General features: G+C 40.7%; 1 protein-coding gene across 5 annotated transcripts in view; it reads left to right on the top strand.

Moving 5' to 3' along the window:
* TENM3 (teneurin transmembrane protein 3) overlaps positions 1-17,396 on the top strand; it is a 2,583,516-nt gene that overhangs the window by 2,406,732 nt on the left and 159,388 nt on the right. For all 5 annotated transcript variants that reach the window (XM_033942956.1, XM_033942961.1, XM_033942964.1 and 2 more), the window contains 2 exons: positions 6,871-7,138; positions 11,999-12,142. In XM_033942956.1, coding sequence (XP_033798847.1) covers positions 6,871-7,138; positions 11,999-12,142 — 412 coding nt within the window. The remainder of the gene's footprint in view (positions 1-6,870; positions 7,139-11,998; positions 12,143-17,396) is intronic.

The raw sequence follows: 17,396 nt of genomic DNA on the forward strand, positions 1-17,396 counted from the left end.
CTTCCCAGCAGCTCTCGTACTTGCCAGGGCAGTGATTCACTTCGTCAACTTCCTCTTTCCTCAGAGGCGGCAACGGACCCAAGGCTGCCTAAGTAAATCGCTGCTGCAGTCAAGTACTGAGAGCTGCTGGAAGGGGAGGAAGCCACTGTAGGAGGCTGGGAAGCTGCTGGATAAAGGGAGAGCTGCTACTGGACCTGGAGGGAGGTAGAAGGAGAAATACTGCTGGGAGAGGAGGAGGGAAAGGGATGGGAAGAGAGTTACTGTTTGATAGGGGGAGGTGGGAAGGGAGAAGGAAAAAAGGAAGGAAACAGCTGACAGGGAGATTAAAGGGGGAAGGGGTCAGGGGGAATGGAGAGATCAGATGAGGGAAAGGGGAGAGACAGAGGAATGAGAAAGTAGAGAGAGATTGATGCTGGAAAGGGGGTCAGCAGAGAAATGAGAGAGGGATAAAGATGCTAGATCTGATGTAGGAGAGATAAAAATGAAGAAAACAGTGAAGCTGGAATGAATGATGTAAAAAGGCGAGAGAAGGCACAGGCTGAATGGAAAGGGGAGAGGGGCATAGAAAGAAGGCAGACAGTGGATGGAAGGGGCAGATGCTGGATTGAAGAGACAGGGCAGATGCTGGAAGGAAGAGAGTGAAAAGAAGATGAAAGCAGAAACCAGAGACAACAAAAGGTAGAAAAAAATAATTTTTCTATTTTGTAATTAGAATATATCAGATTTGAAATATATATCCTGCTAGAGACATAACTGGGAACTGCAAAGCCCAGGCAGTGCTTCTTTAGCTTCCAGCTGGCTTAGGGTCACTCCCCTAACACTATTCCTGTCATGTGTGACTGCAGTATTCTGTTAGCATGATATTTCTATGTAGCATTCTGTAATAATTTGGCTTGGTCAGTTTTCTTGATAGTAGAGGGGATATATGTGAAGGGGAGGGCAGACAGGTGTTTTGTTGGTCCTTGCTCTGTATATTTGTATTTATAAAATGACAATTGTACAGAATATTGTTTCTTCTTATACTTTAATAAAATACGTTCAGTATAAAATCATAACTGAGGCTTGTGCAGATGGGATCAGATGGTGTGCGGCGACCGAGTTTGTGGAGATGGGACGGAAATGGGCTTTTTAAATTTCAGTCCATAATTATTTTATTTCCGCCAGTCCATAGGTGTAAAAAGGTTGAAGAACACTGCTGTAGGCGATTGCTTCATGGAACAACTTCTCAAGGAAAATATGAGAGGAAATGCAATTCTGGACTTAAATCTAAATGGACTACGAGGACCAGCGCAAGGTGTAAAAGTAGAAGAGACGCAGGGAAGCAATGATCACAATATTATCCGCTTTGACCTGGACACAGGGACAAAACATCGATACAGAACATTGGCCACAGCACTGAACTTCCAAAAAGGGAATTACGAAGGGATGAGACTCATGGTGGGGAAGAAGATTAAGAAGAGGATAAGCACTGTAAAAACGCTAGAACAAGCATGGTCCCTTTTTAAGAACACGGTCACAGAGGCGCAAAATTTATATATACCGCGTATCACCAAGGGATCCAAAAGGAAAAAGAACAAGGAACCGGCATGGCTCACTGTAGCTGTGAAGGAAGCAATCAGAGACAAGAAGACTTCGTTTAAGAAATGGAAAAGGTCAAAAACGTACGAAAACTGGAAAAAGCACAAACAATATCAAAGCAAGTGCCACAAGGTGGTAAGAAGGGCCAAAAGAGACTATGAGGAAAAATAGCCAAGCAGGCATATTGCAAAGCATGATAGAAGGGATGGAGTTGGGAGTTGGCAGCAGAGGAGAAGGGTACTGACAAGAGAGACTTACCTGATGAACAGAGTTCCTAGGGTGGAGTATAGGGAGAGATAAGAGAAGAGAGATACTGAGGAACTGCAGAGTGAATACACTTGTAGGTCAATAAGAGGAGATTGATCTGCATGCAGAAATTGACAGGGAGCCAATGAAGCAAATTGAGGAGAGGGGTAATGTGAGCATAGCAACACTGGTGGAATATGAGGCGTGCAGCGGAATTCTGAACATATTGAAGAAGAGAGAGATGGCTTAGCAGAAGACCTGAAAAAAGCATGTTGCAGTAATCCAGGAAAAAGTGGGATGAGAGTATGAATGAGGGTGTTGGCAGTGTGCTTAGAAGGAAAGGCTGTATTTTAGCAAGGATGTAGAGAAAGAAACAGCAGGTTTTGGAGATCGGTTGGATATGTGAAGAGAGGGAAAGAGATGAGTCAAAGATGACTCCAAGGTTGCGAGCCACTGAGGCAGGGAATATGAGAGTGTTATTCACTGAAACAGAGAACAGAAGAAGGAGAAAAGTGGTTTTAGGAGGAAAGATGAGTTCAATCTTGGCTATGTTTAATTTTAGATGGTAGCGAGACATCCAGATAGCAATGTCTAGGGTTACCATATGACTCCAGAAAAAGGAAGATTGCTTGAGACAATGGTTTACTTCCATTGCTTTCAGTGGAAGTAAAACCTGGATGTCTCAATCTGCCTCCTTTTTCTGGAGCCATATGGTAACCCTAGCAATGTCAGATAGGCAGGCTGAGACTCGGTCCTGGATTCCTGTAGAAATTTCAGGTGTAGAGTTGCGAGCTGTCAGCATAGAGGTAATATTGGAAACTGTGGGAAGAGATTAGAGCACCAAGGGAAGAAGTGTAGATGGAGAAAAGAAGAGGTCCCAGGACAGAGCCTTGAGGTACATTGGCTAATAGTGGACTGGCAGCAGAGGAGGATCCTCCAGAGCTTATGCTAAAAGTGTGATGGGAAAGATAGGAAGAAATTCATGAGATAACAGAGCCTTGAAATCTCAGTGAGGACAACATATTGATGAGTAGGTGGTGATCTACAGTGTCAAATGCCACAGATTTGATCAAGGAGGATGAGGACAGAGTAATGGCCTTTGGATTTGGCCAGACGCATGTCAAAGGAGACTTTAGTAGGGCAGTTTCCACAGAATGGAGAGGTTGAAAGCTCAATTGAAGTGGGTTGAAGATAGCTTGAGACAATTGAAAGTTAAGACAATGGTGGTGAACGGTACACTCGAGTAGCTTGGTTAAGAAGGGAAGGAGGGGGGTGGGGCAATAATTGGAGAGGCAAGTAGGATTCATTGAAGAGTTTTTTGAGGAGTGGCATAACTACAGCATGTTTGATGACATTAGGTACAGTCGCAGTGGAGAGGAATAGGTTGAGGATATGGCAGATAGAGGGGATGACAGTAGGAAAGATTGTGACCAGTAACAGATGGGATGGGATCAGAGGAACAGGTAGTGATTTTAAAGAAGGAAAAGATATATGCGGTTTCCTCTTCAGTGATTTCAAAGAAGAAAAAAAAAGTAGCAGGGGTCAACAGAGGGTCAACAGAGTGGACCGGAGCAGGTAGAGGTAGAGGCAATTCAGTCAAGAGCTCAAGATTAATCTTCTGAACCTTATCATAGAAGTACTCAGCCATAGTCTGGGGCAAAGTGAAGGAGGAGTCTGAGGCGATGGCAGAGAGTTGAGCATGGCAAAGGGGCAGTGAGGGTTGGATCCAAAAGAATCAGTTAAGCGGGTGTAGTAGCCTTGTTATGCAAGTGAAAAGGCATATTGGAAAGAGGTGTGCAGAAATTTGAAGTGCACAAAATCAGATTGGACATAGGAACATAAGTAGCGGAGTTTGGGGAGCTGGGGTTTGGCATGGGGTGAAGCTGGGGTTTGACATGCTTTACAGAACGTGACATGGGATGAGTGAGGGTATCAAGAGCAGAGGAGAGATTATTATTGTAGGAAGAGACTGCCTCCACCACCTCTTCAACCTGAATAAGAGCCTAAGAGGCCCACTTTAGAGAGGTCATTGAGATGGGAACGGAGAGATCTAGGTTGGGATGTGCTTGTCTCTCTATATCTTATGTTAACACAGGTAAATATGTGTATTTGCTAGGACACCAAGTGGAAGAAGCAATTTTACAAATCTATATGTGGTTAAAACCAGCACTGTTACTCAGAACTGTACTACCTTACATTGCTTGTAGTGGGCTATATTTAGTGGGTGGATCTGTATGTTTTGCAGCTGACAAAGAATTCAGCAGCAAATTTGATTCTTCATATTTCCAGATAAAAATGTGTTGCTTTCTTTGCACTGGTTACGTGACAAGAATACCGTTTAAATTATTGTAACTTTTATTTAAGAATTTAAAATTAGATCTGCCTTTCCTTTTGACAATGCTTTTAAAAAATCCAGATAGTACATGTTTTGTGCTCACAGTCAATTTGTTTGCTATTTCTTCTTTGAGAGTAGCTAAGAAATCATACAGTAGGAGCTATGCTTTCTTTAGAATAACTATTTCATTATAAGCCAGTGACAGAATATATTTTATTTTAGGCATCATGCTGTTTTATGTGGGAGTGTCATTATCATGGTGTTATTACTATCTTGTGTTCTAGTCAGTCTTTCAGTTCCTGTGATTTACCTCAAGTAGAGCATTTTGTTGACTAATGAAAAAAATTTGATTTTTATTTTAGTTCAAAATTTTTTATTGAGTTTAGTATATAAAGTGCAATTAGGGCTCCTTTTACTAAGGTGCGCTAGCGATTTTAGCGCATGCATGAAATTACCGTGCGCTAAACCGCGCGGTACGCTTCTAGAATAATGCCAGCTCAATGCCGGCGTTAAGGTCTAGCACATGGGGCAATTTAGCGTGTGCTATTCCACGTGTTAAGACCCTAACGCACCTTAGTGAAAGGATCCCTAAATGTTAACAAGGCAAGAAACATGCATGCCAGACCAATGCAAAGAGTCACTAAATATTACCTACATAATGTAATACAGAAGCCAGACCCATGCCTATCTATAAGGAGGAAAGTAGCACAACACGCAGCCAAAAGTACATGTAATATCCAAAACACAGAGAGACACCGGAGCCATACACCTATAGGAACATATGGAATGAGCCATAAACTAAGAGCCAGGTTTACATGAACTGAATGTCGTCAGCCTGCGTTGCAATAGAAGTTAACCGGACTCCATATTTTAGTATAGGAACTCATGGCCTTATGTTTTTCCTCGATAACACTTTCATTTAAGGTATAGAGTATTCATGTGTTGTAATTCACCTTAGACATGTCTTTCCAGCAATGTAATATGTTTTTAAGGGCTAGAAATATCAATATGTTGAGCAGTCATGCATTATGATCATGCAGGGTATGCAGGAGGCCATGATGACCTAGTATAATAATGCGTAAACTCAGAGAGGGGCATAATCAAAAGGAACGTCTAAGTCCGTTTTCGTCTAAGTTGCAAGTCGTCCAAAGTAAAAAAATAGCTTAGGACACATTTTTGAAAAATGTCCAAATTTTTTTTCGTTTCGAAAATCATCTAAGTATACATCTTGCCGATCTGATCGTCCATCTTTATACCACATTTTCGTCCAATATTTCGTCCAAGTCATAAATGCCTATAACAAGCCCTGTTGGACGTGGGAGGGGTCTGCAAAGTGATGGACTGAACACCCAGACATGGCACCTAAAGAGTGGGGTACCTTACAGAGCACTGATGTGAACTTCACAAAAAGGGTGCCATGTCTTCATCTCACTACAGCTCCCTGGTGAGCTCCATGGTGAACCCTTCAAACCACCTCCAGAATCCCCTAGACTCACTTATCAACCACCCCAATAGCACTTATGGCTGCAGGAGCCACTTATATGCCAGTAAAAAAGGGTTTTGGGGGTGTATAGGGGAGTGCACATGTTTCAATATCAATTCATTGATTACAGGGGCTTATGGGCATGGGTCCTCCTCTCCATGGGTCCTTAGACCACCCCCAAGATGGCTTAAGACACTTCTGTGCAGCACAACTAGGCTTTCCTATGCCAGGCTGCCAGATGATGATGTTCTGGAGGCACAATTTTCAAGTTGTGATTAATATTTTTATGAGGGGGAGGTCGGTGATCACTGCGGTAGTGTGTGGGGGTCTATATTATGTGTTTGCAGTGCTTATCTGGTCACTTTGGGTGGGTTTTTGTGACTTAGACCATGTTTTAAATGGTCTAAGTCACAACGTCCAAGTTCTGTCGATCCTATGCTGTATAACTTTCAGTTATACATGCAGTACGACAAGTCTAAGCCTGCCCATGTCCCGCCCAAATCCCACCCTCAACACTCCTCCTGAAACACCCCATTTAACTATGGTCATTCAGCGGCACTATGAAGGCCTAGATCATTTAGAAATACGTCTAAAACCCGTATTTTGACAATGTTCGTCCAAGTACCAACGTAGGCCGGTTTTTGGACATTTTTCTCTTTCGATTATGAGCCCCAGAGGCTCTGACATGTTTAAGATTTTAGAAATAGTGAGGAAATTGGGAACTACTCTGACATTGCTTTCTCAAAAAGATTTTTATAACACAAGCTTTAATATATAACTAATTACCATTACTTACCATTTCTATTGTTCTGCTAGATGTATGCAGTGCTGTACGAGCATTTAAGAGACAGTCCCTGCTCAATAGAGCCTATAGTCTAATCAAACAGACAAACAGGACAGGTGGGGGAGTCTCTCAGGCATAGGTGCTTTACAAGTGAGTGGTGGTAAGGAGTTAAAAGCAACCTCAAAAAAGTGGGCTTTTAACCTGGATTTGCCAGGAAGGAGCTTGAAATAATGACTCAGGCAGTCTGTTCCAGGTGTATGATGCAGAAAGAAAGAAGGAATGTAGTCTAGAGTTGGCAGTAGAGAAGGGTACCGATAAAAAAGAGACTTGCCCGATGAATGGAATTCCTAGAGAGGAGTATAGGAGTATATTATGATAACTGTTAAAATATCTTTTCATGGTAAACTGAAATATAACAGGAATGCTTTTGTTTTTGTTTTTTAGGTTCTTCATGAAGAAACTACAATCCCAGGAACTGATTTAAAATTGTCGTACTTGAGTTCCAGAGGAGCAGGATATAAATCGGTGCTTAAAATCACCATGACACAATCTGTTATTCCATTCAACTTAATGAAAGTTCATCTAATGGTAGCAGTGGTAGGAAGACTTTTCCAGAAATGGTTCCCTGCTTCACCAAGTCTGGCATACACTTTCATATGGGATAAAACTGATGCATATAATCAGAAGGTTTACGGTTTATCTGAAGCTGTAGGTATGTTAAAGATAGTGAGGATTTTATATGATTTTATTATTATGGATGTTATAGAAAAATGAATTGGAATTGAACATTTTTCTCCCCCCAAAAATGATTATCAGTATCAAATGAAATGCATGCCAGTTAAGAGAAGCCTTAGGGTTAGTGCTCTAGAGTCGTGGTTCTTCAATCCAGTTTTCAGAATGCAACTAGTCTTCTGCCTCTTTTGTGTGCATAGTCCTTGTGAAACTCTGATTGCATATGCCTGAAGGACTGTTGAGAATAATCAAATTATGATATAATAATTTTGAAGTTGTGATAAATATGTGTGAATTCATATTCCAGTATAGATAGATTCACAAACAGCATATGTATATTTAGTTTGCAAATCAGGATCAAATGAAAAATTAAAGGGTTCGTTCACAGATTTCTTTATTGTCCTTTGAAAATCAGTAGCATCATAAATGTAGTGGTAGAATAGTGCTGACCCCCTGCTTAAACACAGGGGGTCAGCACTATACTTTCACTAAACCATTGTCTACAAAGTGCTTCTTGGAATATATACAGAATGTTAATACACCTCATTGAATCAAGATAAGAATTAACGTAAAGATAATGCACATGAGTTTTTGATTCTTCATGAATGCAGCCTTCAGCTGTAACAACAAGATGGAAGAAAGGAAACACATATGCTGGATTAATACATAGACAAACTAGGCATGTGTGGTCAGAATTCAGGAGGCTAGGGCTGCCGTCTGGATTTTTCAGGACTCTGAAAATTTGCAAACTACCTGTTTCAAGGGTAGAAGGATGGCTGTGTGGATATTTTTAGACCTCAGCCCACTACAGCTCTCTAAACCCTTTTCAAATACAGAGGCTGTGGTAGGATCCAGCCAATTGAAAGATTTCTAGTTATAGGAAAGAGGGGCTGAGCTGCAAGGACTATGGGGAAAGCTAAGCTCTGTATAGGGTCATTGGAGTGAATGAGTGTTCAAAGGAGTTGGGGGGGGGGAGATTGTTGAAAAGGAGTAGGACTGAAGAATGAAGGACAGTGTGAAGGGTCTGCTGGAAAAGACCTGGCAGGAAAAACAAGAACTTTACAAGATAGTTGGCACACCAGGTGGGGGCAGGGGCACTGCATGAATGAGCACATGAGCAGCAGGACAGCACTTGAAAAGAACGGTAGAGAGTGCAAGCATTTGTGTATGTTTCTGTATCTCTGGTGAGGACAGACTCATACAAATAAAAGTTCCCTTTGAAAATCTGGACTGGAATGGAGTACTTGTGCATTTGTGCACATACTAAGGGCTCCTTTTACTTAGGTGGGCTAGCATTTTTAGCGTGCGCTGAAGATTAGCACACGCAAAACCGCACGATAAATGGAAATACCAACACAAGCTCTATGGAGGTGTTAGCGTCTAGCGCGCGTGACATTGTAGCACACGCTAAAACTGCTAGTGCACCTTAGTAAAAGGAGCCCTAAGTGAAGGGAAACATTCAGACCAGGGAATTTACCCTGTTAACCATTAATTTAGGTGGGCAAATTCCTTTGAACGCTGTCCTAATCTAATCTAATCCTGCTTCCACTCAGCCTATATCTTTTCAAAACCATTTTAAAAAACCCTAAATATTTTTTTTTTTTTTGCTTTTTCAATTTGGAGCTTTTTTCATGTGTGAAACATTGTAAATTTATATCTTGAACACATTGGGCTGGATTAAGTAAATGGCATTCAAAATTTAACACCAACGGGGAGGAGCTCTACCAACATGGCTGCCTGAGGGAGCTCGACAAGACACCGCTGACCTTTTTTCGAAGTTCCAATTGTAAAAAGGAAATCTAAAACCCGGGTTTTTCCTTCTGAATCCGGGTCAGCATTGCAATTACCTGGTCCGATGGACACCTTTGTTGAACGTAGGCCTAGAGAAGCTCCGGATAAAAAGGCCTTGGCTGGAGTGGGAGCCAGACGAAGGACACCAGAACCTCCTTCGAAGCAGTTGGTCTCTCACCGGAGGAGCGAAGATTGCCAGCACAACCACTTCCCCGATCTGTGTTTGATGGCACAATTAGTGAGGGGAATGAGGCAGCTAAGCCTGTAGACTATGAGGAGAGAGATCTAGAGGTAAAATAGATACAAGTTGATTCACCATGACAGTTGCCATTGTGCAGTGCTTTGCAGTCAGCAGGGGGAATGCAGGATCCATTTTCTACTGATTTACTCTCAGGTACTGTGAAAGCTAATAATTTTGGATCTATACCTCTAATTCCCTCTTTTAAAAAACCTTTAATTGTTGACTTTGACTCAATTTGAGAAGCCATTTCGATATTACAAACTTCTCTGGGTACTGAGACACAGACTTTAACTTCTCACTGTACCGGAATGCTCTCATAAATGTCAAAAATGAAAGATAGAGTGGAAAAGCTGGAATATAAATCTCTAGAGCAAGAAATTGAAATAAAGGCTTTAGGAACACAAAGCCAATTTTTGATGAAAGACAGTGGAAATGTTAACTTTAAATTGGAGGTATTAGAGAATGTTACTAGATGACAAAATCTCAGACTAATTAATTTTCCTAAAGTTTATCCTATTTTGGCTCATGATATATTTAAGAGATATTTGTCTAAGGTCTTAAAAATTCCAGTAGACTCCTATCCATCTCTAAAGTTTATTATCTCTCTTTGGGAAAGAAGAAATCAGTGGATGTCCAACAAGATCTCATAGTAGACAGTTTAGATTTGACAAATTTTTTTGAGAAATCAAATGGGAAGTAACAGCTTCGGCTACACTGTTTGTTCAATTAGCATTGGACTTAGAGATTGGTTGTTGAAAATGTTTTTCAAACATCAAGATAAACTATTTATGAATCATAAAATTAGAATGTATCCGGATAGAGAATGACACGGGGACAAATTTTTTTTCTATCCCCATGGGAACTCATTTTCCCGTCCTGTCCCAATGAGTTCTTTTCCTGTCCCTGCCCCATTCCTGCAAGCGGTTAAGGCAGAGTTTACAGAAATTTATAGAGTTTACAGGGACAGCGACAAAATTCACGGGGATGAGGAAATTGAGTTCCTGCGGGGATGGAGAAATATTTGCCTCCATGTCATTCTCTACAATGTATGAAGAATTACTCAGAAGAGGAAATAATTTTTACTTTTGCAACCCCAGGTTTTAAAATTGGGGGCTACATTGGTGTTTAGATATCCTTGTAAATGTATGGTCACTCTTCAGGGAGTTAAATATGTCTTCTTTAAAGCCTCGCAGTTAACTAAATTAGTACCCCATTAGCCTTACAAGCACAATCTTCACAATTAAATAATTAGGTCCCAATACAGGTTCAGCCATCTTTTTCTGTCTTCTAAAAAAAGTGATGTAATTACTTAATCTCCATAGCTCTCCATAACTATCTCTCCATTAATCATGGACTAATAGTGCAAGATAAATGATTGTATTTCCTTTTTTCTTTTGCTGTGGCACTGTTAATATTGAGTGATTTATTTGATCATGGAAAAATTGAAATCTTAAAGAAATATTGGGAAGAAATTTGACACCAACTTTTTAGCCAGTCTGATTATTGAACTAGCGTCCCAATTCAGTGTTCTGTTTGTAGTCCCTGATACAACCAATCGAAATCAGCACTTCATGTATCAGGATAGGGTTGCAAAACTCCAGGACTGGCTCAGAATTTCCTTCCTAGAACTGGGTAACTTGGCAGCTCTCTGGCTCTAACCATCAAGCTTCTCCATTTAAAGCATATGGAGAGGTAAAATAGTTGGAGAGGGTGTCTCTAGTAGGGAAGCCCACAAACATATGTTTTCCTAGAGTCCAATATAATGTTAATCCAGTCCTGTTCAGATCAGCATCCAGCCAGCTTCACTTCCTAAAGTTAGAACAGCCTATTTGCTGTTTTAACTTTATGTGGTTACTTGGCTAGTTGGTGGGCTGAAAATCAACACTAAACAGCTAAGTTCATAACATAACATAAAAATCCATTTCTAGACTGCATTACCTTTTAAGTTCTATGCGGTTTACAAAAGATTAGCTAGGAATACACTGTAGATGAGAGTTAGAAACTAGGAACACAAGAACTTTGAAAATAAGTAAGTCTTCAGTTGTCTCCTTAAAATGTAAATATGAAACAGACGTCAATAGTAAAGGTTTAAACTCCTTATCCTGTATGAAAGCATGTCCAGCCCTGATCCCACCCCCAACCTAGCCAATTAGGGGATTGCTGGGTAGTGGGAATAGTCAGTGGCACCAACCAGTTAAGTGCCACTAAATATCTCTGGATAGGCCCAAGCAAGCCATCTAAATATCCAGGATACAAGAATTTTGAATATGACTTAATGAGATTTTTCTGTAACAGGATGCCTAGGATAAGAGACAAAGCAGGCACCTATTTCATGCCTAGTCTATAAAGGAAAGTAGGCACCTACTTTTCTTTATACAGAATGCCTAGTGTAACTGGCTGAAAGCATATGTACGTATAGGCGTTTCTACTTATACCAGCTCTACCTGCTGGTGTAAAAACATATGTTAGCCAGAATGTGCATGAATTATAATAATTTATATATATTTTTGTGTGTTCTGCTTGAACTCGAAGTATGCCCAATCAAAACACGGTGCATACTTTTCTGCTAGTCAATATTCTGTAAGGTCATTTACATGCATAAGTAGCTACATTTGCATGTGTGCTGCCACCTTAAATGAGGCTGCTCCTTATAGAATTATCCCCCAACATGATGCATGCTATAGGAAACTCCCTGGTGCTTTGTAGAGACTAAGGACTCAAAACTGGACCAGGGATATAACAATGTTAAAAAGTTTATAAATGATCTTTTTCAGAATTCATGACCAGAACTATCTGATTTTTTTCTAGTCTCTGTTGGTTATGAATATGAATCTTGCCTGGATCTAACTCTCTGGGAAAAAAGGACTGCCATTTTGCAAGGCTATGAACTGGATGCATCAAACATGGGTGGCTGGTCACTGGATAAACACCATGTGCTGGATGTGCAAAATGGTAAAAGCTTTTAAATAGTAATGAACTTAATTCATAACTTTTGTACATCATTGCCCAGTGATAGTACATAAGCTTTTAAATAGTACATAAGTGATAGTACATAAGCTTTTAAATAGTAATGAACTTAATTCATAACTTCTGTACATCATTGTACCCAGTGATAGTACATAACTGTTATGTACTATCACTGGGTTTTACTAAATCGTGCTAGAGGTTTAAAGTGCGGACCGGCAAGGTAAATGCTCGGATGCTCATAGGAATTCTTCGAGTGTTTACCTTTCTGGCCCAAGCTAAAAACCTCTAGTGCTGTTTAATAAAAGGAGCCCTTTATTCTTTGTGCTTAATTCTACAAATATTAAGAAAAAAATATTCCCCATTTTTAATGACATGCTTAATTGTGATAAATATGTGTATGTATATACAGTCAAATTTTGGATAGCAAGTCTCATTTCATAGTGCTTTTACTGCAGAATGGATCACTTTTGTAGCCCTTATTTGGACTGTCTCCACCCTGTTTATATCCTTTCAGGGAAAGTTGCACTGCTTTCCATGAACAAGCAGTAGTTTCCATATCAGTCCTTGACTGCTAGGACTCTGGAATATGACGACTATCCCTCATAAGTCTGAGAGGGATCTCCTCTGTCATTGTGTACTATGATAGGTGAACTTGTGCTATGAGTTTAAATTAGTTGCTGTTAGGTGCCTTCGACTCGTGCTCAAGTCCTAGTGATTTGATGAATTGCAGATCCTTTTTTTTTTTTTTTTTTTTTAAGTTCAACACAAGTTTTATTGAATTTTTTTTGTGGTGTACATACCAAAAAAGTAATCAGAAGATAACACACAAAAGAAATATAAGTTCAGGGTACATTCATCAGCATAAAGACAAGTAGAAACATTATGAATGAACTTGAAACGTGCAGAGTACTTTGAAGTACAAATTGCAGATCTAAAAAGAAATCGGTTTTGTGCTAGCTAAGAAAGGTCCTCCAGCATCATCCCCATGGTTGTTTTCAACTCGGTTCCCAAGAGAAAACTGGACAGAACTCTAGTTCTTATGGAAAAAATTTTTGGAGAATAAATGAACAGTAAAATTGTCTTTAAATAATGGACATCAGTATGAGCCTTGGTGATGCCGCACGAGAGATTATTTGGCTCAGGCAGAAACTCATTAGTGACTAGCACTAGACTTTAAGTCTAAATAAGGACTGCCTCATACATCACATTGTCCGTGTATATATAAATTTCAACAAACATTTTCTCCAGTGGAACTGACTATTGACTATCTCCCAAGACTAAAAAAATATATATAAAGTGCTAGGCGATAGCTTCATTTACACACGCCCTGGTAGACGGTGCTGACGGCCTGCAATAGTGGCCTGTCGCCCGATGGCTTCAATAGTGGCTTGTCGTCTTTATTATTCTTCTGTATTAATCCCGCTCCTGAGGAAGGTGTTGAAACGGAGCTCTGTCGAGTGGAGACTTCTACAGATTATACAGTTCCAAACGAAGCTAAGTATTTCGAGTTTTAGGACTTTATATGTGCAAACAGCCTTTGGACTCATACTGATGTCCATTATTTAAAGACAATTTTACTGTTCCTTTATTCTCTAAACATTTTTTCCATAAGAACTAGAGTTCTGTCCAGTTTTTTCTTGGGAACTGAGTTTTGATTTTACTGGCAGATTATCCTTTAGGGTTATAGTTGTTGAGCTATTCTTGTTTTCAACTCATCCAGCCATCTGATTAATTCTTTAATTAAAAACAGGTGAGCTGTTGCAACTGCTGAATCATGATTGAGATGATGTATGCCATTTTCATTAATGAATCAACTGCTTCTCTAACAATGGCGCTTGCCTCTGGTATGGGGAAGTACTGTACGATGAAATCCAATGAGACTACTCCCACGAACTTATAAGCTTTAAAAATGTCAACATAGGATTCTGCAGTCTAAGATGAAGTTCCTTCACTCTAGCACAGGGGTGCCCACACTTTTTGGGCTTGCGAGCTACTTTTAAAATGACCAAGTCAAAATGATCTACCAACAATAAAAAAATTTTAAAACCCCCACAAAGCACACTGAAAGGCAGAGAAAATGTTAATTATCATTCATATTCCGGGTTTTTTTCAAAGAGGTCAAGGCAGATGACTCTATGCAATGTCATCTCAATAACAACCATACAAAAATAGACAAATATAGCCCCTCCCTTTTTACTAAACCACATAGCAGTTTTTAGCGCAGGGAGTTGCGCTGAATGCCCCTGCGCTGCTCTCGACGCTCATAGGCTCCCTGCGCTAAAAACCGCTATTGTGGTTTAGTAAAAGGGAGTCATAGTGCAAAATATAGACAGCAGATATAAATTCTCAAAACATACACATTTTGATCACTAAATTGAAAATAAAATCATTTTTCCTATTTTTGTTTGATGATTTCATGAGTCTCTGGTTGCACTTTCTTCTTCTGACTTCTTCTCACTTCACTCTGGCTGCACTTCTTCTGACATCTTCTGATTTCAGCCCACTCCTTCTTTCAGCCTCCTATATGCTTTCTCTCTTCCATACCTCATTCTCTCCCCCAACTTTTTCTTTCTTTCTCCCTGCCTCCTATTCTTTCTTTCTCTCTCTCTCTCCATGCCCATTTTCTTTCTAACTGCTTGCCCCCTTTGTTTCTTTCTCCCTGCCCTCCCCCAAGCCACTAGGTTTGCCGTCGCCACCGGGGAACAGGCCTCCAAGCCACCGCCCCCCAAGCTCTGCATGCAGAAGCCTTGCACTGACCAGCATTCTGCTCCCCTTCAATTCTGATGTCGGAGAGGAAGTTCCGGGCTAGCCAGGCAGCGATTGGCTGGCCCAGAAATTCCTCTCCGATGTAAGAATTGATGTCGGGGAGAGCAATGCTGGTCAGCGTTAGGCTTCTGCAGGCCCAAATCTCTGGATCCCCAGGGCCGAGGAAAAGAAAAGAAAAAAAGCTAGTCTTCCATGAGAGCCGTTCCAGTCTCTTTTTAGCACGACACTCAACTTCCCATTTTCAGGCTCAAGACGTCAGAGCAGCAGCAGCAGCTCCGGCATTTTTGTGCAGAGCACCTCCTGCTCCCGACCGCCTTTCTCCAGTCTGGCTTGTCAATTCCGCCAGAGGCAGCCGGCGCTCAGCTCTCAAGGGTCGTGACTTCCCTAGACCTCCCTTCCGCCTTCTCCCGAAGGAAGTGATATCATCCCCCAGTCGGAAGACGGGTTCTGGCAGTCGGGCAGGAAGGGCGCAGCAAGAATGGGGAACCTTGGGGAGATTCCGGTGGGGAACCTTGGGGAGAGGAAGGCTGATCGGCCGGCCGATTGGAACGGCAACACGAGATCGACTGGCGTTGCCTTCCCGATCGACCGGTCGATCGCGATCGACGTGTTGGGCACCCCTGCTCTAGCACATACTTCATGGAACTTCACCTACTTTTCAATACTGAGGGTGAAGTGTGATGTAGTTATACAATTTCTAGAGGTTCAAAATTCCCTCTAACCACTATTTTGTTTATCTTGTAAAAGAAATCCTCTTGCCAAACCAAAGCTTGTTTTTTTTTTTTCTCTCTCTCTCTTTGTACCTCTCCTGCCTGTGCTGCTTATATGTCTCCTTTGGATACTTCTCTTTTCTTTCAAGAGATCTATATTTGGGTTCCCCATAACAAAATTATTTGATCTTAGAAGTATAGCAAGATCATCCTCTGCCTCTGATTGCTTCATCAGCGTTCCTTTGATGTGGTCAAACCAATGAGTGATATAATTAAGGGTTTGAGCTAGGTGTAGGTTTTTTGAGGGATATTTTGTGCATCTATAGGTGGGAGGCTCTGAAGGTGTCTTATGGTGCTATTCAACTTTTTCTTCTCTGTTTTTGTGTGCAGCTATGCTGAAAATAGATATGGGTACAGATCATTAAGGAAAGTGTAAAGATGTTTGTGTGAGGTGGATAGATGGACAAGAGTGTATGTGTGTGGCGCTGGCATAGTGTGGGGGACATGACTTCTAAGGAGCCTTTAGATGTCATCCTTCGCCAGCTACTCCAGTTATTTTCCCCGTGTCTGTTCATAATGCTGCTCTATGCCAAATTTCTAGAACAGGGGTGGGCAACTCTGGTCCTCGAGATCTATTTGCATGCACTGCTTTCAATGCATATTCTTTGGGGAAATCCTGAAAACCCGACTGGATTCCGGCCCTCGAGGACCAGAGTTGCCCACCCCTGTTCTAGAATGACGAAGTGAAGAATAGAGTGAATTTTGAATTGCATTCTATTAGTCGCCAATAGAAAGGGATTAATATTTAATTGAAGCTTTGATTATGTGAAAATGGAGGCCCAAAGCTGCTTGTTTTCAAACTACTCTGAGATATTCATATTTGTCTTCTGCATGACAATTTTGGGCCCCCTTTTATCAAGCCACGTTAGGATTTTTTTTTATCACCGGCCAGTGCAGTAAAAGCTCTGACACTCTTAGGAATTCTATGAACGTCAGAACTTTTATGTAGCGGCCAGCGATAAAAAAAAATCCTAAAATGGCTTGATAAAAGGGGGCCTTGGTGAATTTGTATTCTTTGGGTGGGAAAATGTTTTTATTTTGTTTAGTGCTGTTGTGTCAATGGACAGATAGACAGATGGGACATTGATTATAATTTTTCTTATATAATTTTTTCTAACATTCCATACTTTGAAAAGCATGTAAAGCAGTTGTAGTGGGGAAAGAACATGACTGCATGCATAACGAACATAGGATTTATTTTTTTTTAAGTCTTACTGGTATCATTTACCTTTTTTTTTTTTTTTTAGTATTCATTGTTGAAATGTAAGTCTACACTAAAATTAGCACCAATCATCCTGACAAGTCTGTGTCACCTATCTAATAAGAAAAAGATAATAGTAATATTGCAGTGCTGGCTTCTAAAAATGTAAGCATGAGCATGCATACAAAATGTGCAACAGCCTCGAATCACAAGCTAAATTGATCCTGGCACTAAATTATGTTCAAGAGTAGACTCTGACAAGTAGTGACTTTTCAAAGTGACATGTGTCTAATTGAATATACGAAGTGGTTAGTTGTAATGACAAGGTGGATGAGCCAGAGAAATGTATTCCCAGGGGTGTGGAGACAGTGACAGGTGTTTATATGGGCACCCTAGAATGCCATAATAAATATTCTAATGTACCTCTTTCTGTTTCCCTGATAATAGGGGAGAATGGACCAATTTTTCAAAGTAGTGACAGAATAAATTAGGCGCAGCAGTG

This window comes from Geotrypetes seraphini, chromosome 1 (genome assembly GCF_902459505.1).
Source record: "Geotrypetes seraphini chromosome 1, aGeoSer1.1, whole genome shotgun sequence".
Taxonomy (NCBI): Eukaryota; Metazoa; Chordata; class Amphibia; order Gymnophiona; family Dermophiidae; genus Geotrypetes; species Geotrypetes seraphini.